At 52.6% G+C, this 25521-nt stretch overlaps 1 protein-coding gene across 1 annotated transcript in view; it reads left to right on the top strand.

Annotated features, from left to right (window-relative positions):
- The window catches only part of MMP17 (matrix metallopeptidase 17), a 65536-nt gene extending 41828 nt beyond the window's left edge, over window positions 1-23708 (top strand). Inside the window, exons 3-10 of the mRNA XM_056324912.1 lie at window positions 1743-1869; window positions 8847-9130; window positions 12358-12534; window positions 12667-12766; window positions 14902-14984; window positions 19147-19299; window positions 21455-21712; window positions 22916-23708. Of these exons, the coding sequence (XP_056180887.1) occupies window positions 1743-1869; window positions 8847-9130; window positions 12358-12534; window positions 12667-12766; window positions 14902-14984; window positions 19147-19299; window positions 21455-21712; window positions 22916-23244 (1511 nt within the window). The 3' untranslated portion in view covers window positions 23245-23708. The remainder of the gene's footprint in view (window positions 1-1742; window positions 1870-8846; window positions 9131-12357; window positions 12535-12666; window positions 12767-14901; window positions 14985-19146; window positions 19300-21454; window positions 21713-22915) is intronic.
- Window positions 23709-25521: the final 1813 nt, after the last annotated feature.

The following is a 25521-nucleotide window of genomic DNA, read 5'->3' as shown; positions in this document are numbered from 1 at the left end:
GCATCTATAAGAGTAATTATATGGCTCAGGTGCTTTGTTGCCTTGTGCTTTCAAGAACCTGAGGCAAGCAATTATTTCACCAGACCCGCGTGCCCTTGGGGTTCCTGTTATGCTTTAAATAGCTCTTGGTGTGTTCAAAAAAAGAGAAGAAAAAAAGACGGAAAAACTAAGGCTGATAGGTTGTCCTGTTCAAAGCCTTAATTGCAGCATCAAATTGAGTTGAACAAAAATCCTGATTAAGCCTCCCAGTTTGTATATGCAGCTGCTTTGGTTTCTTCACCACCAGGGCACAGCACGGGGGAGGAAGATGGGTTGCATCACCCAGGTGCTGCTTGCTCCTGCCTGCTGCAGGTAGAGCCGCGAGGTGCCCTTGGGGCTGCTGAGGGTCTCCTGGGCTCTCGCTGAGCTGCCGTGGCTTTGGGCACCCCCCTGGCCAGCCAGGAGCCCACCACCAGCTCCAGTGGCCAGCAGGGACAGGGCGGTGAGTGGCTCCTGCCTGATGTGGCAGCCACATCTGGCTGGGAGGGAGCAGCCCAGGGCCAGGCTGAAGCAACACAAGTTCCCCAGCGTGGCCAGGACATTCCTCTCAATGTCCCCATTGAGGGAAGGAGAAAGGCAGCATTATCCCGGCCCTCGGAAGGACGCCTGGCCACTCTCCTCCCCTCCCTGACAGGCGGCCGTGACCTTGCTGTGTGGCCAGCTTGCTTCGGCTGCTTGGGACAGAACTAAGGAGAAGCTGCTCATTAGCAGGCTGGTCTGCGCCCACCCCCACGCCCCAGCAGCCCCCCGTGGGCCCCCCGCACAGCTGCTGCCTGAGCAGCCCCCAGCCGCATCCCCTCGGTGGGGCTGTCCCTCTCTGCTCTTAATTGAGTGCATGTAATTATTTGTCTTCCACCTTATCGCAAACTGCAGGAGGCCCAGGAGCAAGGCTGGCCTTTCGAATGCATCTTCATTTTCGTTTCTGGAGGGGGTGTTCGAAACAGGCTTGGGGGCTGCCCTGGGAGGGCGTGGACGTGGCTTTGCATCTGGTAACAGTGTTTAAGTAAAGAGGTAAAGCCAGTACAGAAAATGGTGAATGGAACAACTTGTCTGTGTTTCAGCAGATGAGAACAGAGGCTTTAAGCTTTCATTCAGTTTTAAAAATAAATAAGAAGGAATATGAACGTTTTCCAAATGAACTCCTAACTGAACAGAGATGGAGTTTATCTACATGTGAATGTCTCCCTGCTTTGCCAGGGGAATAATGGGCAATTCAGCAAGAGAGTACAAAACAGAATAATTAAAAAATTGTGTTTTAAAATATGATCAAAGCCTGCAGAGGTAGTTTTGCACACAACTTCTTGAGATCCGTAAGGTGTCACGCAAGAGGCAACCTGCTGCATTTTCTCCTGACACCAATAACCCTCTCGGTGGCACTAACAGCAGAGCAGCGCCCAGCCCCCAGCCGTACGGTGCCAGCCCCCAGACCCCCCAGCAGCCCCGGCTGGCAGGTGCTCTGAGGAGATGGGCTTTCGGCAGGAATTGCTGCTGGGGGTGGGTGCAGCGGTGGCACGGCAGGGGCTCAGTGCCCCATGGGTGTCACCCCAAGTGGTGCTGGGGCCGGTGCTGTGCCCCAACAGGCTCTCGGGTATTGCCTGCTGTTCTGCTGCTGCATCCTTAGCTTTGCTTCCCATCTCCCTGTCCCCCTCCGGGATTTTGTAACCCACCCTTTCCATGATTTCTCGTTTTTTCCATGACCCCAGACGAAGCCACACTAGAGCTGATGAAGACCCCTCGCTGCTCTCTGCCCGACCTTGCTGCCGTGGAGGCCAGGAGGAAGCGATTCACACAGGCTGTCACCAAGTGGAGCAAAAGGAACTTGTCATGGAGGTAGGAATTCACGTTCCCCTGCTGAAATCTTGCAGCGAAGGGCTGATCCCATGCAGATCTGGGCTAAATACAGCTTTGTGACAAGTTTCAGGGTGGCGTGTTAAAACACGTCCCTCCGAGCTCCCAAGACCCCCCAGATTCTTTATTTGAACTCTTCTGCCTATCCCAGCCTTGACTTCTTGGACCTGCTAGGCTGCCGGCTGGGAATGGTGCAGGTCTGACCGCTGGATTAGCCGGGGTGTTTGCTGCGTTGCAATGGTTAGAGCATTGTTTCTCTTGAGTTCATTGGGACTTTGCGCTTCCTTAAGCAGCTGCCACAGGCTTGGCTCAGCGCAGATGGGCCATCTTCTCTTGAAGAGCCCACCTGAGCCTAAGGGTTGGGAGTGTTTTCTGGGTGATAGTCACTATTTTTCTCCTAGTCCTTGCCGTAGGGGAGTATTTTTCCCTTGACATCAGGAAGCGATGTGTGTGGGTCAGCCCAAACGTGCGACACGCAGAAGTTCAGGTCCAACTCCTGGAGACCCTGTGGTCGTGCTGCAGGTCAGGGCTGACAAAAAGCTGATCCCTGTCCCACCAAAACTTGTGCTTTTGGGGACTCTTTTTTCCTTCCTCTAAGACCAAGTGATTGTCGCTTCAAGAAAGGTGAGCACCATGAGGTGCTCATACTATCCTGAAAATGCATGTGGACACTGCGGAGAGATCTCCGTTATTAATAATAAGCTTCTCTTTGATCCTGACGTAGTCCCTAGAGCGAGTCGACCTCCTTCTACAGTAACAAATCTCAGCTTGGCTGTCACTGTTGACATGTGTTGAAACTGGTCTTACCAGGGATTTGGTCCATGTTCCAGCACATCCCTCTGCGACCTTATTCTCAGAGAAGGTAAACATAATTCAGCTTCATAAGGAACAACTTTGGCTCATGGACGGCTTCTTGTAGTGAAGTAGCCCACGTTACAAAAGCTTAGCCTATCCCCCTGTTGGCCAGCCCCGTCTTGATGGGTAAGAGGAATAAAATTCACATTCCAGAGAGGAGAAAATCCCTTTGGGTGAAACAATAAAATCTGCCATGATGTCCTGTGAGCTGCCGGAGCCAGTGCAGGGGGCATGGCGTGTGCGCAGCCCTGGCCTCAACAGCGGGGCCAGTGCCCGGTGCCGCCGGGACCCCAGCCATGGTGCAGGGTCCACCATCCCAGAGGGCAGTGGAGGTGGGATGGGGTCAGGCTGTTCCGGTGGATGCAGCCCCAGGATACCCCCCGCCCTTGAAACTGTGATGCTGCAGCAAGGTTTGCCATAAAAAGGGGTTTAGGTCTGAGACGATTTTATATGAACGACCTAAAAAAATCCATCTCCTGGCAAACTCATTTCTTCTTTTTAGTCTTTGATCTTTTCCGAGATCTTGGCTTTTGTTCAAGAAAGGGCTGTATTTTATAACTGGAGGTGGTATAATCCAACAGAAGGCTACAGCATTATAGAAACTCTAACACAGTATTTACATCCAACACTTGAGATTAAAATAGCTTCTTTTAAAACTGCCGTGAAAATCTGCCAATGGAGACATAAAGTTTTACACGCTTACGTTTTACACACTGATTGAAGATTTAAAAAAAAGAAAAAGAAACCAAATTCTAGTATGCTACACATTTAAAAACTGAATAAGAACCTGAATGATTGCAAGGCTGGAATACATGTAGGCAAAGCTGTGCAAAAGGATGATCCCGGGATATGCACCTGCACTGATGGAGAAGGCAGCTTTTGGCAAACAAAATTTTATAGGCATGCAGGTTACTGAAGTTTCTTCTTTTTACCCGTGAGCACAGCCAGCCTGTGGGACAGGAGGGCTCAGGGGGCAAGACAGTACAGGCTGCATCCTGCACAGCCCGTGATGCAGCGTCAGAGCATCCCAGTGCAGTGGCAGACACACACAGTCTTCTGTGCCTCAGCTCCATGGGAAGTTTCCAGGCTATTACAGCATATAAATCTTCTTTTCATGGGATTTTTTTTTTCCTGCATTGTACATGTGTACCAAGGCGCTGGGTAAACTGATGAGGTGGCAGTGGGATAGATTTGGGATGCAGCTGGAGAGGGGCGTGGGGAGCAGCGTGCTGTGGATGCCCTCTGCTGGCACTGGCGCCGGGAGCCGCTCGCAGCGGGTTCCTCCTCGCCATTGCAGCCTGGTTTTCCTTTTGCTAATTTTGCTTTATTGCTTCTGGTTGTGCCCCGCAGAAGGGGAGTTTACAGCTGGCACCTCCATCTCTTCCAGGCACCTGCTGTCTCCTTGCGGTCATGGGAAATGCAGCGCCAGGGCTGTGCCCCCTCTCTGCGCGCTTTGAACGCCCTGGGGCAGGCAGAAGCCGCCCAAGTCCAGCTTTCTGAATTTCCCAGGTGTTTTCTTGCTGAAATCTCAGCTTGGTGCCGAGCTGAGCTGACTGTCATCCATCTTAGTTAAGGATGGGTCCCTGGTGCCACTTCATCAGACCTGCGGTCTTTGCAACTGCGATGCTCAGGACCTGGGATGGGGCTGGAGCAGAGGCAGGTGGCAGGGGAGCAGTGACATCCTTCAGTCGCTGCCCACCGTGGCTGGGAGCACCCTGAGCCCACCCGCCATGGAGGCTGCCACCGAGCTGAGGGGTGGGTTTGCCAGGCCCGAGGGGCGGCAGCCCTGCAGGCACTGCTGGGGAGAAGTGTGCAGCAGGGCAAGCCCCGGTGCCGTGCTCCTGTCCCTGTGACGGACCCGATTCTCCTGCTCTCCTCCTCTAATCAGTGGCATCCCACCGTGGTGACCTGCCAGCCCAAGCCCAGCTGGTCGCAGCCAGCCATGTTCCCCGTCACCTGGGGGTGACAGACACCCAAGGGGGCAGGAGTGTCACCCCCCGGCGCAGGGCTGCTTTAGGGCTGCCATAATGCCCCCCGCGCAGGAAAAGCCCCGAGCGGCCGGAGCAGAGTGCGGGCAGCTGCCACGGTGGCACCAGCTGCCAGTGCAGGCGGCAGGGCAGGGGCACAATGGCTGGGGTGGGCAGCAAAGTGCAGCAGCCCCCAGAGCAGCTGCTCCTCTTGCAGCCTGAGAAACCAGCTGTGGAATTTGATTTCCCCCACCTCTTCACCCTGGAATGCATTACTCCCATGCTGGTGCCCATTGCTGGGCGCAGGGAGCCACAAGGCACTAGGTACGATTTAAAAGGCAGGAGAAGGATTGTCACCCCAAAATGTTTAGTACTTTTTGCGAAGTGCTGGGAACAGGATGCCGGGGGTGCAGACACCCCACTGCTGTCCTCCCCTGGCATCGGGGTGTTGCAGCAGTGCTGACGCAGCACCAGAGCAGGGCTGCTGTGCCACAGCTCGTGCTGCGCGGCTGGGAGAGCACCCCTGCCACAGTAGCAAGCACCCCCCTTCCAGCTGTCCCCTTGCCACCCCCCACCCCCCAGCAAAACTAGGTTGGGTTCATCAGGCAATCCTTAGCCTGCTGTGTTCAGGAGTTATCAGCATTTATTTTATTTCTGTGTGGTTTCAGGACTGCAGAAGGTGAAGGAGTGCTTTCATTAACCAGCAATTGATTGCCCATACATCACTAATACTCTTTCACTTTTGTCTTTGGGAGGACAAAACCCAAAAAGGAACCCAGAAATCAAATAACCACTGGTGTGGGTGCCCTCAGTAGCTGAGGCAGACCAGCCCTCTCGGGCTTCTACTTATTAACCAGTGCGGACCCCAGATCTCTTTGGGATGGGACGAGCTAAGGAGGGGACTGAAGGGACAGGTGAAGGGCTGGCAACAGCTAGGTGGAAGCCAGCTTTCATCTGTCCATGTGGCGGTGCTGCCACCCGGGTGAGCTCCAAAGGCAGAGCAGCAATGCCCTCTTTGGCACCTGGCTGTGCCCTTCCAGCCGTGCCCTGCTCAACAGCCCCTGTCCCGCAGCATGGCTGGCGCTGCCCCACGCAGCCATGTCTGTAGCAGGGACGGATGCTCACCAGGGTGTCCCAGCCGGTGGCTTTGCAGGGGGATGTGACCGACCCCACAGGCCGGTGGGGTGGCTTGAGGGGAACGAGCAGCCCAGTGCTTGTCACCGTCCCAGTGGCTTGGCAGGGCCAGCCTGGGAGAGGGAGCTTTCTCCCCAGTTACATCAGGCTTTTGCCCAAGACTGGCACGCTGGGAGGGCAGTCTAAGGAGGGATTAACACCCAAGAAGAAGGAGCATGGCTTTCCGCTGAGTACCTAAGCAGCTGCATTTATGACAAATAATAGTAATAATCAAGGTAGGAGGAAGCTTATTTAGTCCTGTCTCCTTCTGCATGATGTTAGAAATGTGCCTCCTTTTCAGTGGAACTGGGTAATGCAGTGCCGACAAACATCCTATCAGTAAAATAGTCTTCTGCTAATCTCATTGAAAACAATTAGTAGAGCTCCGGCAATCAAATCAGATGCTGAATTGAAAAACCCTGATGGGATTCTCTTGAAAAATAACGGTGGTAATGAATAAAGGATGGGGGATTTTTTACTTACACCTGCAGTATGTCAATAAAATGTGGGTCAGCTCAGAGGTGCAGGACCTTTTATAAGAAGCAAAATAAGTATTGATACTGTTTCTGCCTTAATCTAATGTTTCTGGAGTCAGGGGTTGAGATGAATATTAATAGCGTTTGTCTCTTTAGACGGGGCTTTTCATTGGCCATCCTTTTATAAGGGAGATCATATTTATTATCCTTACTCTACAGCTGGAAAGAGGGAGAGGGAAGGGAAAGGAGAGAGAGGAAAGGAGCTTATGTGGTCAAGCTAGGCGCCGTGATCTTGGAGACAGGTTGTAATTCCTGGGCTAAACACGGTGTGTTTTACATGTATAATGACTTGTTCAGTAGAGGTTAAAACAGCCACAGTCTCTTCTATAAATTAAAAATTGCCTTTTCTAGTCCCATGCTCATACTGTTTGTGCCTCTATGCTGTCTTCTTTACAAATGCATTTTGTTTGGAGTCCCATGATTGTCTGATGCTACGTGTATGCTAGTTCATTTAGTTTAGTAGATAAAGTCTTTCTTTGCTCAGAATAGTTTAGGGATAGCAAAGCCGTAGATATGAGTGATTTTTGCTCATCTGGCTGTGATGTGTTTTGCCTGATTCACCCATCTTGTTCCCACCCTTTCTGGGATGGGGTTCCCCAGGTCTTCGGAGAAACTGCTAATGAGATCCGCACTTGTTCTCATGAGTCCCTTTTTGTTCCATCCTGGATTTAACCCTCACTAGTTTTGCCCAGGTCAGGTGGTGATGCCTATCTTGAGCTGCATGTCTTTGAGGGCATGGGATATGTGCAAGTACTTGTGAAAGCAAGAGCATCCAACCTCAGTCAGCAAGTCATTCCTACGTCCCTTCTCTGATCTATGGTGTCTCTTCGTACCCAAACCACTACTTGTAGGAAGAGCTTGAGTGACGTGACATCTGTTTCTGACACCTGTAATTACCTCTAGAGGTTTAGTCAGGTCATTACTTCACACTGGTGCTGGGGAGCAGTGTAATACTGAGCGATGCTCTCCCAGCTGTATTATGCAGCAGGGCAAGTGAGGTGAATGTAATTGTTGCTTCAGCCTTTAAAAATCTGTCAAGCCATGAATATTGCATGAATGCTTTGGTTGGTGTGCTGGTACACAAGAAATAAAGTATCCATTATTACTGGGGTAGAGCTGGCCAGAAATTTTCCAGCAGAATTGTTTTTTGTCAATAATTACTCAGTCAAAAGTACATTTCTCCTGGAGTGTGTTTATTTTTGTCAAAATTGTCAATGAAAGATTATCTAAACATGCTCTTTCAGAAGCCAAGGTGCCTTGTTGCATCTTTGTCTTTTCACCTTCTCTATTAAATCAACAACCTTAGGAATTCTTTTTCAAGGTTTGGTTATACAGGAGACATTGACTTTTCTTCGTTCCAGTGAAGATGACAAGGGAGGCTTTAGGCATGCAGCTGCAGAGCAAGTGCCGGCACATGACTCATCCCACCGCACTCCTCTTCCAGGGCAAGGCAGACCTGAGGACGAAGGGATGTAGTGCATATGCAGAAAAGCTATGATAGCCCTATGGTACGTGCAGTAGTGTTGTAAGCCCCTGCTCATCAGTGCTTTTTCTGCCAAGAAGCAAGACAAGAGCTTCTCGGCTACAGTGCTCCATCAAATAGTCCGTCTCCTCAGGCAATAGGCTGGAGGCACTTTGAATGCAATTTACACAAAATGCATCCTTTCCTCTTCCTCCTTGTTATGGATTGCAGTCTCCAAGATTGCTGGCAGTGTACTGGTTTCTGAGTATATTTTATACCTCCAGCAGACAGGCCGGGAAATATATGGAGGCAGCAAATCTGTACTGGATTTCTGTGTGCGTGTAATAAGAGTGAGCAATGATCTGCTGGTTTTTGTTGCAGGAAAACTGATGGGCCTGTGTGAGGTGCAAAGGCTTCAGGAGTCAATAATCTTTGCATATTTGGGTTGCACGTGGAACGAATAAGTGGTGAGAAAATCATTGTCCATAGGTCTGAAAGGGAGCTTGGAAAAAAAAAATGGGCAAGCTCTGGAAAGGGACTTGTGGCATTGGCATTGCCAAGGCTGGGCAAGGGCAACAGTCCTGGGCATTAACAGCGGGTTGTGCATGAAGTGTGGCTCTGAGGCTGACTGACACCTGGTACAGCAGGATCGGGAGGGATCAGGATTCAGGTCCTGGTTGTGTTTCACGTGGGTGGGATGTTTCACACGCTGGTGGAACAGACTGGCTTGGTATTTCCAGAGGACCCAGACTCTGAAATCCTCATAGCTCTGGAACTGATGTGATTCAGAGACTTAAAGACACACCTATAAAAGGTGTCAGGGTGCTTTGGAGGAGCACTGAGAGCTCTGGAGGCCTCACTGGGGCTCTTCAAGGCACTAGGCACCTGCAGAGCCCTTCCTGGTGGTCCTCAGAGAAGATCTTTCGTGATGCTGACTTACCTTCTTTTTGTCTTTCTTCATTTCAGAGTTCGCACCTTCCCAAAAGAGTCCCACCTGGGCCACGACACCGTCCGAGCCCTGATGTACTATGCCCTGAAGGTCTGGAGCGACATTACGCCGCTGAATTTCCATGAAGTGGCAGGTAACAACGCTGACATCCAGATAGACTTCTCCAAGGCAGATCACAATGACGGCTATCCTTTTGACGGGCCTGGTGGGACAGTGGCACATGCTTTCTTCCCTGGAGACCATCACACGGCAGGAGACACTCATTTTGATGATGACGAGTATTGGACTTTCCGATCTTCAGGTATGTTGGAGTGGGAGAGCTGCAGCCAAACGCGAGGGTTCCTAGTTTCCCTCATGCTCTGGTGGTTAGGGTGGTGTAGTCTCTGCTATGCCTTCACCCCAGGCTTGGGGATTCCAACCCCTTCCTCTGGTTCTCCTCTCCACCTTGCGAGCAAAATTACAACAGCCAGCACTGAGGACCTTCTATGTTCCTGGAAGCCCCAACAACATCTCCCTGTTTCTCCCTATCGTACCAGCAGCTGCAGAGCTCCCCATCGCCCACCCCCAGTCCCCATCTCTTCTGGGACTGGGAAGGTCACAGGTTGGGTGTGCAGCTATTGGAGCTCTTGGATGGGGACCGCATTCTCTGACTTCGGTGTCTTGGGTGGCTTTATAGCCGCATGTCCTGGTTTCCTATTTTTAAAGCATATTTATAAGCTGACCTGCCTGGAAAGGGCTCTGTGGTCTGCAGGGAAAAAGCCCCTTGTGAATGCTAGCTTTTTCATGCTACAGTTTTATTATTTATTTTTTCTTCTTTTATTTCATCTTATCTGGCTAGAGGAGAGTTTTAATGAGCAGAGTTTTAATAAGCAGAGGGACTTTCAGAAGCAAGTGCTCCTCAGCTGCGCGAGCCATCTGTAGGGATCAGGTCCCCAACCCTTGTGTCAGACACGTTTTGCAGTCACCAGCTGCTAATTTACTTGTCACACCACCTCCTCTGCCAGCCTCCCAGTGGGCTCCTGCTGCTTCAGCTTAATGATTTTGTTTAGACCTAATCATCGTCTCTGAAACCAGCTAGTACCTTCTTTCTCCCCACCCCTCTCCTCCCTGCCCATCGGCTGACCTCCATCCGTCCCCATGTGTATTCGTGGGCAGGAGCGCTCACCGGGCATGCTGCAGGGGGTCTGAGGTTAAGGCTCAAGGTCTGGGCAGGCTGATTCTTCAGGATTCAACCTGCTCCTTGGTTCACGCGCTGTGCAACCCCAACCGATGTTTCTTATGGAGAAGGAAAAAACCAGCAGCAGTTCCGCTCTGCAGGCCCAGAGGGCAGAGGCAAAGTGCTGGGGTCCTGGTAGCTTGTGGTGGCAGATGTGCTGTGTGATGAAGTAAGGGGCAGTGGCCCTTTTGTAGCTGTGGTTGGGATTGTTGGAATGCTGGCTGGGAAACGTGCTCACACTGGGGAGCGAGCTCCAGGCCAGCAGCCCCACGGGGGGGGGGGGTCCCTGCAAGCACCACCAAGGGACAAGGAAGTGAGCCTGATGGGCAAGAAAGCTGCCCTCTATTTTGAAGGTCTTGGAGCTATCCCAGCTTCATCTTTTATTTATTTTGTTCTCCCTAGTGATTCAGAAATAACAACGTGGTAGGTGATATAAAAATATCCCCAAGGTTGTCAGTCTGGCATTAAAATGTCAGAAAGCATATGTCTTGTTCTCTCCTGGTGCCGGGGAAAACAGCACAGGTTATAAAAATCCTGGCTGTTTACAGACATTGTAAATAATAGTTATCAAGGAAAAAAGCAGAATTCAGCAAAAATATCCCCCTCCCCAGCACCTGAAGCCCGGTGGGGAGCACTAAGGACTGTGCAGGATCAGCCACGGACGGCTGCTTCAGCACAGCATCTCCTTTGGCCCCGACTGCAGCTCAGGGAGTGTGGGGCTCCCCTGGGCTCTGCGCAGACCTTCCAACTTCGCTGCCTTTTTACTACAGTACTTGCAGTGATGACCTTTGTAAGAGCCACGCTTAAAATCCTTCCCGCCCCCTGGACTGCCCTGCAGGGCACTGCTGTGGGGTGAGAGGCAGCAGCTGCGCTGGTGCTTGGCCCAGCTGGGCTGGGGCTGGGTGGCAAGTGCACTGAGCAGGATCGGTGCCGTGTGGCTCCTGCGAGCAGTTCTTCCTTTGCTTTGGTGGCGGTGGTGCAGGTTTGGAGGTGGACATTTACCCCTGAGATAGACCTTGAGTGCCTGAGGCTCTGGAGGGTGTAGGACGCGTCTGTGCGCACGCGTGGCGTGAGGCACTAGGGCTGGATGGCAACTGAGAAACCTGGGGAAAGAGAATGGATGGAGATAGCTCAAAGGGGGGGTGGGGAGAGGCATCAAAAGAGATATCAATGTACAATAAAGTCTCCCTGATGCCCAGTGTGGTGTGTGAGGACCGAAGCGTTTGCCTAAGGGAGCAGACGGCAGAGCTGCAGCCCTGCCAGCACAAGGTGTGGAAGGGAGGATGGGCAAGTGCCCTGAAAGCCACCATGGCCACGTGCCCTTTCGGCCCCTTCCCCTCAGGACAGCAGTCAGATGAGCGGGGCTGGTGGCCGCTGAGCAAGCCAACAGCTCTGCGTTGGCATGCGTAGAGGAGGCAGCTGCGCTGGATTTGGCCCGGGCGTCAGCGTGTGAGGCCAGTGTCGTGCAGGCAGGGAGAGCCCAGCAGAGCACCGTGGGCAGGCGGGCACTGCTGGGTGCTCACCGGTTCCTTGGCACATGGCTTTGCTCATTATCACAGGCTCTGATGAGCTTCTGCCTAGTGGCTGCAGAAATCCAGGGTTCTGGGCATCACAAAGAGTGTGTCAGCAGCTGCTGCGGGGCAGGCGTAAGATACGGGGCAGACTGCGCCAGCCGTTACGGGGATGATGGACGGTTGTGCTGGTGGCTGGCTCAGCCGTCTGCCCAGCTTGGGTGCCACTGGTGATCTGGGAACAAGAGGGGCAATCCCTGGGCTCGTGTGGGGCTGAAGACTCCCACTGTGGGCTGATGTCTGGTTTGCTTTCCATTTTTGTCTCATAGAATCACAGAATGGTTTGTGTTGGAAGGGACCTTAAAGGTCACCCAGTCCCACTCCCCTGCCCTGTTCAGGGACACCTCCCACCAGCCCAGGGTGCCCCCAGCCCCGTCCAGCCTGGCCTTGGGCACTGCCAGGGATGAGGCGTCCACAGCTGCTCTGGGCAGCCTGTGCCAGCACCTCGCCACCCTCATCGTAAAAGAATTCTTCCTAATATCTAATCCAAATCTACCCTCTTTCAGTTTAAAACCATTTCCCCTTGTCCTAGCACTACAGGCCCTACTAAAAAGTGATATGATACACTTCAGTCTCCTTTTTCCAACGGGAGAAAAATGTCTTTTTCAAACTTCACCTATTCCAAAGCTTTACTTTCCAGTTTATCCAACATATTCCTGTACTTTCTGTTACAGCCCACCAAACCCCCAAAATGCAATCAGTCTGTAATGACTTTTATTTCAATTTTGTCTTTGTTTCCAGATGCTCATGGGATGGACCTATTTGCTGTAGCTGTCCATGAGTTTGGCCATGCCATTGGCTTGACCCATGTCTCTGCCATAGAGTCTATCATGAGACCCTACTACCAAGGTCCTGTGGGGGATCCTCTGAAGTATGACCTACCTTACGAGGACAAAGTCCGAATCTGGCAGCTCTATGGTAAATTTGTGTCCCTTGCCCAGCTATGGCCTGGCTTTGCCACTGGGCACACTGGAATAGCTCTTTCTGGGATGAGCAGAGGTGGCGGAGACAATGGTATTGCCCACTACTGCTTCTTGTCTTTATGCATAGGAGTCAGGGAATCTGTGTCCCCCACAGCCAAGCCTGAAGTAAGCAAAGCTGATGACCATCCCATCCTGCCAGAGCTGCCAGAGAACCGCTCCACTGTCCTGTAAGTCAAATGTGTTTCTTTCCTGCAAAGGACATGTAGTAGTAAAGCTCCGCTTAAGCATCAGTATCTAGCCTACTCAGTCTGGTTTCGGTATTTCCCTCTGGACCTCTTGTCTTCTGCAAAGTGTACACACACACAGAGTACCCCCTTTTCCTCATGTCCCCCGATTATCTCCTGCATACACTTTGCTTCTGTCAAGCAGCGTGCCTGCAGACTGGCCAGCCAGCCCACAACTGAGGTAGCTGAGAGCAAGAACAAGTGACAGTGCTATTTATCCCTTAACTAATTTTTATAATTTAAGGCATGTATTATTTTGGAATGCTTTGCATTTCTCTAAGACTCAAAATTTTACTTGTGTTAATGGGAATTTGTCCCCATCATCCTTAGGTGGACTGATCCTTGCTGTAATTTTAATCAAACTTCCTCTGCAGCATCCTGAATGGTGCAAGCATAACATACCTAAATCTTTCCACAGTGAGCAACTCCCTAATGTGCCTGTGGGGGTGAATATTGGAATAAGTGGACCGACAGCCTGACTCTAACACAGGTTTGCGTCGGCAAAGGACTGCTTATACAGAGTGTCATCAAGCAACCAGTGTGCCCTTATTAGGGGAAGTTCTGGATCTTGCTTGTTAATAAACGCTTAAGTTGCCAAATTGTTTTACTACCAAGGCAGCAGGACAGTTAAGAGAAGGGAGCAGAGTGAGCAAAAAGGTAGGAGCTCGTGGTCACACACAGTTTTGCCAGATACCAGGAGTGCCCCAGGTGAGAGCAGCAGAGGCAAAGCAGGTCACCGTCACCTCCTGGTCTGCCCCCATCTGGGGTGTGACTTTGAGGGAGTCACTTCATCTCTGTGCCTCAGTGCCCCATCTGCAAAGAGGGGGTAACAGCACTGAGGCAGGAACAGTCAGCTTAGCCCTACAGTAATGGGACCGAGAAGAATCTCAACCTGAAAAAATACCCCTGTGCTGCAGTTACTTTTCCCACCTCGGCACCTTCTTCACCCCCCTTTGCCCTGCTTGGTGTGGTGCCCACAGCACAGAGGTGCTGAGCAGCCGCTCTTGGTGTGGATGTGCCAGCTGCCACAGGTTGCAGAAAGGCTGCGAGGGTCCTGGGGAACCCTTCTCCTTGAGCATGCTGAATGCCATTAGTTATCTTTCTTTCTGTGTAGTTTCTGAGGGGGGTTGTCCACAAGGCTCTGTGTGGCCAGGTTGTGACCTACAAACACAGAGCATGTCCCCCTCCTGCTGTAGGAGGCCAGTGCCTCGCAGCAGCAACGAGAAGCTTGTTCTTGCCAACCCCCTTCCTGCCCCACATGAGGCTGGGAGCGTGGACGGGGCTTACCTCCACATCTGCCATTTTGTGGCCAAAGAGGGCTGTGAAGCTGGTGCTGGCGGCCCAGCACAACTCTTCTACCAGCAAATGAGATTTATGTCTCCCTGTCACCCACAGCAGCTTTTCTGTGCGTGTTCCCAGCAGCCTCTCCTCGTCTTCCATCAATCATCGTTTCTTACATGGGCTTTGTAGCTGTTCTGGTCCTTCATACTCGGTGCCTTCCCCACCCACCTTGTTAAAAGCAGCTCAGCTGCCACTGGCCAGGTGGCCCTCGCCAGGTATCACCTGGTGTCGCTGCTCCTCCGGGTGCCCCCGTTCAGTCTCGGCTGCTTCCTGCTTTGCAGCTGTCACCTCTCACCAGCCCTTCCCAGCTCAGCCTCGGACCAGCAATGTCCCCAGCTGCTGGAGCGAGATGCTGCTCGGCTCTCACCCACCATGTGTCCCGCTGCCCGGGGACAACCAGCCGAGCCACAATGTCACCGGGGAGCGGGCAGCCAGCTCAGCCCTCACCAGCTACGCTAGCTGGTGGATGTAGAGCATGTCCCTGCTTGGCTCCCAGCGATGGTCTCCAGTGGCCCGGGGAGCGTCTGCCACAGAGCTCCTGGAGGCTGAGGGCTGCCCCAGCTCCCCTCAGAAATCCCCTGGCACCTGGTGGGGGTTGAGTGTGAGGAGCGACAGACGGGCACAGCCTGTGGGCTGCAGGGGCAGGGGGGCTGCGGTCCGTGGGATGGGGGGCACCAGGGAGGACACAGCCCCTCGTCGTCCACCTGGGCCGTGGTCACCTGGGCATCTCTCCACAGGCTCCGGCGGGACGTGCCCAACAGATGCAGCACTCACTTCGACGCCGTGGCTCAGATCCGGGGAGAGGCTTTCTTCTTCAAGGGTAAGCGCCTGCTCCCAGCGTGCCTGCTCCCAGCACGCCTGCTGCCAGTGGCCTTTGCTGCATCACCCTGCGGTGCCATGCGTGTGGCAGTGCAACGTGGCGGCGTTGTGCAGCCTGGGGCAGGCGATGAGGATACGCTGGCTCAGGCTTTGCAGGCTGTGGGGCCGCAGAGCCGGGAGGGTGGCTCACGTGCCACTGATTCCTTCTGGCTCAAGTCAAAGCGCTTAGACCTTCAATCACCCCGTGGGGCTGAGGACGGATGGTAAGGAAATGTTAATGTCGTTGTGAATCCTGCCTGTGATGTGGAAGGCAAATGCCCAGCTCGTGCCCCGTCTGTCACAGCGCAGCAGAGGAGGTCCCCACGTGGCTGGGAGCTGGGGACGGTGGCACTGCTGGGGACAGGCAGGGAGAGCAGCTAGATGGGGACCGTGAGGGAGGAGGAAGAGAAGGGATGTGGTAGAGGTATCCAAAAGTAAATAGCAGTAAATTGAGCATTTTCTTTATCCAAAAGGAGAAAGCCAATGAAACTGAAACACAATTTATTTTAAAATTATAAAAATGGATGCTCTCTAACCCAGAGCATAATTCACCGGCGGGAGCGGTGGCCAGGAGCAGTTCAGTGGCGGGAGCAGGCTGGGGCTCTGGTGGGCGGTCAGGAAGGACAGGCAAACCCAGCGGCCCAGGTCCCTGTGGTGCCCACAAGGGACATGTGGCCTGACGCCAGGGCAGGCGTGTGGCCACGTGCTACATCCCAGGATTTAACGCTTCCCTCTGAGGTGGCCAGGCTGGTGACAATCCAGGATGGCACTTTGCCATCATTGTGCCACACTGATCCATCACCCCGCACTGCCCAAGTGAAGATCTGATATTCGTGCTTATCGGAACCAAAAGCTGGTTCAAGCCAAGGATAAGGAGAGCAACAACAGCTCTCTGCTGTATTTTTTTCCTGGATGCCTCCAACTTTCCTTTCCTCCCACGCTTCACCTTCCCTAATTCTGCTTGCTGTGCATCTCTCGAAGACAACACGGGTGCAGTTGCAGAGCCATGTGGTTCCATGTCAGCAAACACTCACTGGCAGCGTGTCTCCGGGGTGCCTGGCTGTTGATCAGGATCCCGTTGGTGCCTTCTCAGCTCTACTACGGCTGAGTAGGCTGGACTCTGTGGGCTTTCCTTCCCATCTTTCCAAGATGGAAGAATGCCCACTGGGCACTTCTTTCCATCCCTGGCCACCATTTGGCCACCCCAAAGCCATCCAGCAGGGAAGCAGCAGTGTCTCCCCAGGGCCTGGGAGCAGCATCCAGGCACGTGTAGCCCATCTGGATGTCACAGTGCCATCTCGGGTCACAGGCAAGAACGGCCAAAGGACTCCAGAGAATTTGATGTTGTCTGCACCCTCGGGGGAGCACAATACGGAGGCTGTTCCCCTGCGGTATATTTGTTCAGATGCCAGCTCCAAAAAGCCACAGTGAGGAAGGGAAAATAAGATACAAGAACTGGTGTCCAGGAAAAATGGCTGTCTGTCTTTCAGAGGGAAAAAAAAAAAAGAAGATTAAATGGAAAAAGAAATCCATCTCGGTGTCTATTTTTGGATGTGTTTACTGTGGGCCAAAGTGCAAATGTGAAGAGCCCAGTATCAGTGGGTGCCAGCTGCATGACTGTCTCTGAGCTCCCATCACTGTCACCAAACCGTCCTGGGCACCGCGAGCGGGGCTGTCACCTCTGGAGCAGGATTTTAGTGACCTCCAGCGATGAGCTCCCTCCATCGACGGACACCGTGTTCTGAGCTGGTCTGGCTGGTTGCCCAGCCAGAGAGCAGCCTCTCCCACCACAGAGGCACCCCAGGAGCTCCCCAGGGCTCCCAGGCTTGTCGTGTTGAAGGCAACAGTGGGTTCTCTGCGCTTTGGAAACGCCGCTTGCTTTGATTTAGGTGTCTCGCCACAGACTCCTGAAGTTCTAAAACAACTTTGGCACGCGCGCGTGTGTGTGTGCGTGTGTGTGTGTGTGTGTGCGCGCACGCGCAATGTGTGTGCAATGTGTGTGCAATGTGTGTAGCAGTCTTGCCAGAGGCAGCCAAAGCGCGATCATGGCACGCAGCTGGGATCAAAATCACCTGGTATTCAAGAAGACGATTGCCTCGACCCATCATCCATATGAAATGAGACACTCGGGACAGCAGGACTTTGCACTTGGCTTTCATCCTGCTCAGTTTGCCAGCTCAGAAGGTGGTTTTAAATCAAGCTTTTTAAGCAAACAGGGGGTTGGGATTTATTGATTTATTCATTTATATTTCTGCATGCTAATGGAAGCAATTCCCCCATGGGTCTGGCTTTGGCTGATGACTGTCCAAGCAACCGCAGCACTTTGGCGAGCAGGCTTGGCCGTGACAAAATGTGAGCCCAGGCAGACGGGCTGTCGCATTAAGAATTCCTTGCTACTTAATTGCTATATTTTTTTGCTTTTTCCTGATAGCTTATCAAAAAAACAACCAAACTCACCAGCAGCCCAGGCTATGCCTGACTCTCAGGATAGATTTAAAGCTTGCTTGCTGCAGTTGCGCACCCAGTGAGGCCATCACTGGCAGAGGGTTGAAATGTCAGAAGCACTGAGGCTTCCCTCCTTGTCTGAATGAGCCCAGGGCACTTCGCAGTTCAGATGCTTATCTGCTAAAGAAGGAATTATGTTGAGCTGTATTTCTTGTTAAAAAAGTGAAAACCTGGCTTTGTCTGGTGCCTTGCTAATTAGAGATGCAGAGATCATCTTTATTTAATTACATGTGTTTCCATCAATGTACAATGGCCACCAAATTTGAATACTTTTTTTTTTTTTTAGTTCTTAAAAAGAATCTGTAATTATGGCAATTCCCACCACATTTGAATGTATTATTCATTTGTGTGTTTCAGTCAGATAGAGCAAATATGCAAACTGGAGCAGAAGAACAAGAATATGATATAAATCATCATAATTAGAATAAAACTCCCTCTCTGCAGATGTTTAAGTGTTAGAGTTTTGCCTCCTGCATTATTAGGCTAAGATCCAATTTCCATAAAATTTTAAAAGATGGTGTCACAATCTGCCAGCTCTGGAGAAAGGGCTGGGTGTCGTGAATACAAATCTGAAGACGTATCTTTGGTTTCTGTTGCTTATGCCCCCTTGGGAACCCATGCAAGAGTGGATGTAAATAACATGCAGTAATTTCTAACAGGCAATAACAAATAAGAGACAAAGTTGAGAGCTAGCTCTTAGATATCTTGCTCCAGCTCAGATCTCGCTGTGTGGAGCTCTCCCAGGAAAAACGCAGCACAAAGCATGCTGCAAAAGCTCTCAGGCTGAGCATCCCAGAGATAGTGCAGAGAGAGGGGGGTTGAGTTGCCCCTAAAAATCATTGAGACTCCTCAGGAAATCCCGCATATGCCTTCTCCAGCAGGAGAAAGTTTGGCATCCTTCCCATGGAGGACAAACCTGTTTCTTTTTCTGTTATGCAAAATATTCCAGAAATGCCCCAAGCCAAACTTTTCTGGCTGGGGCCACGTTGCTGCAGGTGCTGGCGGGGGGTCCAACACCACTGGTGCCTTCAGCCCTGGGGAGCAATGCAGGACCGAGGTCCCCTGCGCCTCTAGATGGTACCAGACTCCTTAGTTGCGCCTTCTTCCCCATCTCAGCCCCTTCCAGCTTGATTAATATAGTTTCCTTCTCCCCTGTTTTCTTACTTCCTTTCTTCATTAAAACCCCCCTCTGAGTATTTCTGTGCTTTATCATAACGTGATGCACATTTCTAAATAGGATACAACTGGGCACACTGTGTGCAAGAGCTGGGGGTGCTCCGAGAGAGGGGACGTGGGGATGTTTCTGTGGAGGCTCTCGCTGAAAGCTGCTGGTGCCTGGTGCTGCCAGCTCCCCATGGCTTCTCTCGGTGGCACAGCTCTATGCCACAGCCAGGAATAGAACAGCTCCGGTGCAATGTCCAGAGGATTATTTTGATCCTAAAAAGGGGATTTATTCTAATGGCTGCCAGAAATAGAAGGCGCTAGCAGCTTCTGGTGGAAAGCAGGATGCCTCTAATTCGTAGCTCCCATCTCACGCGCTTTGCGTTCTGCTGCTGCACGTGCCCAGCGCGTGTCTCCCTGGTGAAGATGGGTCAGTAATGTCCAGTCTGTCCCTCCAGGCAAGTACTTCTGGAGACTGACTCGCAATAAGCACTTGGTCTCCCTCCAGCCGGCTCAGATCCACCGTTTCTGGCGGGGCTTGCCACTCAACCTGGACAGCCTGGATGCGGTCTATGAGAGAACCAGCGACCACAAGATCGTCTTCTTCAAAGGTGGGAGCAAATGTGGTGCTGGAGGTAGCATGGGCATTTCCCCCATGTGGAGCCTCGTGCTGCGGTACCCTGGCAGCGTTTTGACCTCTCCTGCAGGCAGGAGACACCAGTGTCAGCCGTTGAGCATCTCCCCGGGCAGGTCCAAGGCCAGGAGAAAGCGGCTCAGAGGGAGGGCAAGCAAAAAGTAGCAGTCGTGTTCCCCAGCAAATGAGGGAAATGTCATTGAAGAGAAAGTTCAGCCAAATCTAACTGAAATCTTAGCTTTTGAAGAACGAAAGAAAAGCAGGAACCACCCACATGCACACTTTACAGGGTCTGCGTTCCTCCTTTGGGCTTTTCTCTTTTCAGTAGTTGTTGCTGAGAAGAGAAGCAGCAGCAGAGGGGACAAAACTGAAACCTGAAGAGTTTGGTTTTGCTAATTATATTTCTGTGACTTCCCCACCCCCCCACCCCACCCCACCCCACCCCACCCTTAAAACAAGTGGTCTAAGAGATTAGTTCTGGGTTCCTATACAAACATCCATTGCCCATGAATGGTCCACTCATGCTGGTTAGATGTTACTCACTTGCTAAATGTCACCCAAGGCCCTGACAGGTACCAGCTCTTGTTTCAGAAAGGTTATGCACTTGAAGAGCTAAGTACATCCCAGCTCTCGGTGCTCCCCAGCTGGAAATTGCTTCTGTCTCCCGACCGTTCTGCTCTGAGCGTGGTGCAATTACCAGCTTCAGAAGCTTCCTGAGAGCAGGAATTTGGTTTTCATTCCTCCAGCAAGGCCGGAGGAATGGCTGGCAGAAGCGTTTCCAAGCCCAGCCGAAGCCCTTGCAGGCTGCCCGTGTGCCGAGCCCCGTGCAAGGCTTTGCCGCGCCTCCCCAGCTGCTCGGGCAGCCTGGCCCATGCGCAGGGGACAGGGTCGGCCAGAGCACAGCAGCGTCACACCGGGCACCGGTGGGTCCGCAGAGCATGGGGGCATCCCTGCCTTCCTCCCCTTCGCCCAGCCAGGGTGGGCAGGCCTCCAGCAGCCCAGGGCCAGCGGCTGCTCCCAGCTGCTTGTGGGGCCAGAACTGCAGCTGTGCCACAGCTGGGCTCTCGCGCCGCACCGCGCACTGCCACGCTGAGGTGTCTGCTAGTCCTGCCTCGCCCCGAAGGTTAAACTCGAGGTTTTCTTTCCAGCCATAAAATACTGTCTCATTCTCTCTTTCCAGCACTGTTTCATTGATCCCTGGACAGCCACCAAAGCACACAAATTATCCTGGCCTCTAAGGTCCTGCTGCTGTACGTGGGCATGTACTTAAGTGCCTCTCCAGATTTTCTAGAAAACCAAGGGAGGAAAAAGCCTGATCTTTAAAACAGGTTTTGCGATACCTAAAAGGACACTGCAGGTTCCCAAAGAGACGTTGTACATACAGAAAGACCATCCCAGTGGTTAGAGGATTAGGTAGGATTGAGTCATCTGGGTTCATTTTCTTGTTCTGCCACAGACCAGGGCCATGTCATGCTTCATTTTTATCAGGGGAAAAAAAACAACCCTGTATTGACTGTTCTGTGCTGCTGCCCAGGGTTGGGCTGCCTGTGTAGGACACTTGAAGAGCACTAAGCTGCTCAGGTGGGATTTGTCCAGCCCCTGTGCATTTTCCTTTACATCACTTAAAATCCACAGGTCCTTCGGCCCAGCTGGCTTTATCAAGTCTGGTGATTACTGTTCCGAAGTGGGACTACACGCTGCTGCTCAGGAGTTGAACAGCAGGCAGGAAGGGTCTGATATGCTCGCAAAAGCTGCAAGCAGCTTTCTGTTTCTTGCCATTGGATATCAGGCAGAAAACCAAATGCCACCACTGAATACGTAAGAGTGACAGCCGTACTGATGCTGTTGGCATGTTCACGTCCCGGGACCATCGTGCCTTGCAGCCCTTGAGGAGTGAAGGGGGTAAAGGGGGTCTGTGCTCCTTGGAGAGCCTGACACAAAAAAAGCCACTATTCAAAGATCAAGGTTCCCCACTGGGCCGCTACTTCCCGTCCCCATCCTCAAATGCCAAGAGCTGAGTCCTGCGGGCTGTCAGGGCAACAGATAATGAAACAACAGCTCGTCAGTGGGGCATGCTGGCTTTGGCCGCGAAACAAATGTGATTTTGCTCTGTGCTTCTTTCCTTTCCACAGGAGACAGATACTGGGTCTTCAAAGACAATAACGTGGAGGAAGGATACCCACGGCCAATCTCAGACTTCGGTCTGCCGCTGGGAGGCATTGACGCCGCTTTCTCCTGGGCCCACAATGACAAGACTTATTTCTTTAAGGACAATCTCTACTGGCGCTACGATGACCACGAGCAGAGGATGGATCCTGGGTACCCTTCAGAGACTATTCTGTGGAAGGGCATACCAAGCCCTTTAGATGATGCCATGAGGTGGTCAGATGGTGAGTCCCGTGCACCAGTTCAAAAAGTACAAGAAAAAAAATCAGTGTTTCATTTGCACTTGAGCTATAGCCCCTTCTACCATGCCTGCCGACACAAACTGCTGCGCCCCAGGTGGGGTGGCAGTTCCTGGTGTCTGGGAGCTGCAAAGGCAGGTAGGCTTCCAGCCAGGGCTCCACACACTGCTCGCTAAAAGACTAAATTTCAAGCAGGCAACAAAAATATCCTGGGGGCCTAATAATTTGATTTTATTAAAAGAACACAGTTGTTGTTTTGCAGTGATTTTTATCCTAATAGGTGCTGATTTGCTCCTCATGAATTTGTTGCTAGTGGATTTTTAGCCAGTGAGGATGTGGACAGAAAAGATTTTTAAGAGATGTTTTCCCCAGAGTTTAGACTTACTTTCCAGAGATGAGATTTCTCAGTGGTTTCTTCCCCCAGAAAAGACCACAAAAATTTTGTCACAGGAGATGTTTAAAACTGGCCATTTGCAACCAGCAAAGTGGTGCTTGCAGGTTTTATTTATCAGCCAGCTAGCAGTGTAATGGCAATCGTTAAACCAGGCAGAGAGGAGGGACATTTCCAGAGGCTTTTCAAGCTGAATTTCCAAAGCTGTTGAGAGCAATCAGCCGTTCTGGCGGGCAGGAGCCCTCCGTGAGCGTGGGACCTGCTTAGAGGATTCACAGCCTCGCAGCTCAGAGGGGAGAAATGCACCTGAGAGCGGAGGGTTCCAGGGGCCCTGCCGGGCTCAGGGCACTTCTCTGGGGTAGCGGCACGCAGCCCAGGTCACCGACAGGCAGGCGAGGCCACCTTTGGCCTTACCGTGCCCCATGACAAGGCTGCCTGCGGCCACGGGGAGAGGTGTATGATGTGTCCAGCTGTGGATTTACTGGGGCTCTTACCCTGCGCACCCCCAGTGTCAGGGGGATGTGTCCGCTCCGGTACCCACCACATCTCCCCACCTGCCTCCCTTCTGGCCGGTGGCTCCTGGCTGGTGTGAGACGCCGGCCGCGGGTAGCGTCACCTTTGTGGGCGCCCCCAGCTGCTGTGCTCCTGCAGCGAGGGAGGTGTTGGCAAGGGGCGGTGGTGCGGCACGTGCCCCGCTCACCGGGATGCAGCCAGGCCAGGAGCGATGCCCTGCTGCTCTCCACCGGGGCAGCGGCCATCACCGCTCACCTTGCCTTTGGGTTTTGGTCTCTTTGCAGGTGCAAGTTACTTCTTCAGGGGCAAGGAGTACTGGAAGGTGCTGGACAGTGACCTGGAGGCCCAGCCTGGTTATCCCCAGTCCATTGCTAGAGACTGGCTGGTGTGCAGCAACATGCAGTCCGACTCCCCGGGAGCAGCTGGGAGCAGCCGGACGGGGGCACGCTCCAAACCAGGGCAGCACGACGAGAGCCGCGCAGAGAACGGCTATGAGGTCTGCTCCTGCACCTCGGCCTCCGCGTCCCTCCAGGCTCACCCTGCGCTCAGACTGTCAGCCAGCCTCGTGCTGACTGGCGTGTGGACGGCAACGCTGGTGTGTGCAGCCCTATGACACCTCGTCCCCCGGAGAGGTGACGCCGTGGTGCTCCAGGGAGGGAAGGTGGACACAATCCCACCATGCTAACTGCTGCCAGCAGAAAAACATTCCTAGGAACACACCGGTGAAGGGTTTGAATTCTCCATGAGAAATGAACAGTGGTTTGGGGTTTTTTTTTTCATTTTAATTTTAGTTTAAAGGTCTAATAACAGGTTTTGAGTTCTGCACCTTCTTTTTCCCCATCTAGTTAAAGAGAGCAGCCTAATGTTGAATTTAGACATGATCCATAGATATGTGTTGCTTTGGATGTTTAAACATGGCAAGGGAGGGGAGAGCTGCTGTGATTGAACGGGGACAGAAGAGATGCTGCTACGGCAGACAGCAGTGTCCCGGAGGAAAGGCAGCAAGGCTGTAGGCGGGAGGTGGTAGTTCCGTGCTGACGCAATGTACGCATCCCTTGGATGTACACATCCTATTGGATGTACACATCCTATTGGATGTACCAGGTAGAAAGGAACCTTGACTCCACTCAGATTAACTGCGAGGTGATCTCCCGTTACTGTCAGACCTGCTGCGGTCACTGATGTCTCGGTAACCTGTATCCATTTCTATGGGTCAGAAACACCTTCGCCTTTCAGAAGGCAGCGCAGCTTATCTTTGTATCTGAGCCATTTGAATTTAGCCGTTTCTCTAATAAACCTTGGCTGCCCACGCAGGGCTCTGCTAGCCCTCTGCCTGACCCAGCTGGCCACCCGCGGCGAGGTGCTGGCTGCCTGGGCTCGGAGTTGCCGAACCGCGCTGCAGGGAGCCGCCGTGCTGAGTATGGCCAGACCAGGCACAGATACACCCCCCAGCCTAATCGGTGCACACAAACTCCCGCTCTTGGAGCTCCTGTTTTGGGTTGTCCTGCGTCTGGGGAGGGATCAGGATGTATTGTGCTCATTTGTGCCTCCATCACACTGGCTGCGCTACAGAGGATGCACAGCCAGCCCCAAACTCTTCCCGATGCATCTGCCAGGAGTCTGGAGCAACGGAAACAAGGTCAAGCGCTGCATTAAGATGACCCTTTCTTTGTTGGGTTTCTTTTTTCTCACTGCTAATCCATTTTCTGTGGTATAATTTGGGCATCTGAGAGTCCTTGACAATGGAGAGTGAGAACCTGTGCTAGGAGCTGTAATAGAGATGTCAGGGAGGTGAGGGTCCTCCAGACTGGTGGTGTTAAAGGAGAGAAATAGGCAGCAGCTGCTGGGACACATTGCTTTTCTCTGCCCTGCTTCTGTAAAGCTCCTACAGAAATGCCTCTTGCTGCCTCTGCCAGGGCCAGCTCCTGCAGGAGACCCAGTGCCGCAGTGGGACCCACGGCTGCTCCACTGGTCCTGGCGCCAGCTGGCACTTCTGCCATGGGGCCGCTCGTAATGCTGGGCCCGCCATGGCGTGGTGGGAGAGGCAGGAGAAGGGCACAGTTGCCTCCTGATAGAAAAAAGGAGTCACTTTGAGCTTCCCTCTGCTGTTTGCATTTTTAAGTAGTCTCAGTCCTTCACAGGGTGCAGCTGTTTTCAGGATGACATGCTACAGTGTGATTTTATGGGGCATGAGTCAATGAAAACCTCCCATTAAACCATTAAATATGCTTTTAAAAAAATTGCAAACCAAAAAAATCTTACGTGTAGCAGCTCCCTCTGCTGAGCAGAGCTGCCTCTGGTGTTCCCACCACGTTGGTCTGGCTCTGCTCAGCGCCCAGCCCAGCCCAGCCACCGAGCAGGGGCTGCAGCGGCCAGGCCATGTGGGTGGCCATCGAGGGAGGGGGGCTTTCCCTGAGGGGGGCTTTCCCTTCCCTCCTCTCCCCTTGCCAGTCAAGAAGGCACAGCTTTTCGTCCTTGCAGGGGCGATGCTGCTGAACATCAGCTTATTACAGGTTCCTCTCAGAGATGATGGTAGGAACACAGCGTATTGGGGAAGATGCCCTCTCTCTTTTCATTTGCTTTTTTTTTTTCTTTCATCTTACTCCACAAAAGAACTGCCCTGAAGCTGCGCCTGCAGGATCAGAGGAGGCAGGGACGTGGCGAGCACTGCACCCGTGGCTAGCACTGCGCCCATGGCTCCTCCAGCCCAGCCAAGGAGCCTGCTGTGACCAAGGACTGGTGGGCCCACAGCTGTGCTGATGTGGTCACAGTGGTGCTGGACCCCACACTAACGGAACACTAAGTTAAATGTTTATTTAACGTGAGGGACTGTGATTTATAAGGAAAGCCTGTGGAAAGGCTTTCAACATGCCGTTCTCTGCTTCAAATT

The sequence above is a fragment of the Falco biarmicus genome, chromosome 1 (genome assembly GCF_023638135.1).
Source record: "Falco biarmicus isolate bFalBia1 chromosome 1, bFalBia1.pri, whole genome shotgun sequence".
Classification (NCBI taxonomy): domain Eukaryota; kingdom Metazoa; phylum Chordata; class Aves; order Falconiformes; family Falconidae; genus Falco; species Falco biarmicus.
This window is presented reverse-complemented; position numbering and strand designations above follow the sequence as displayed.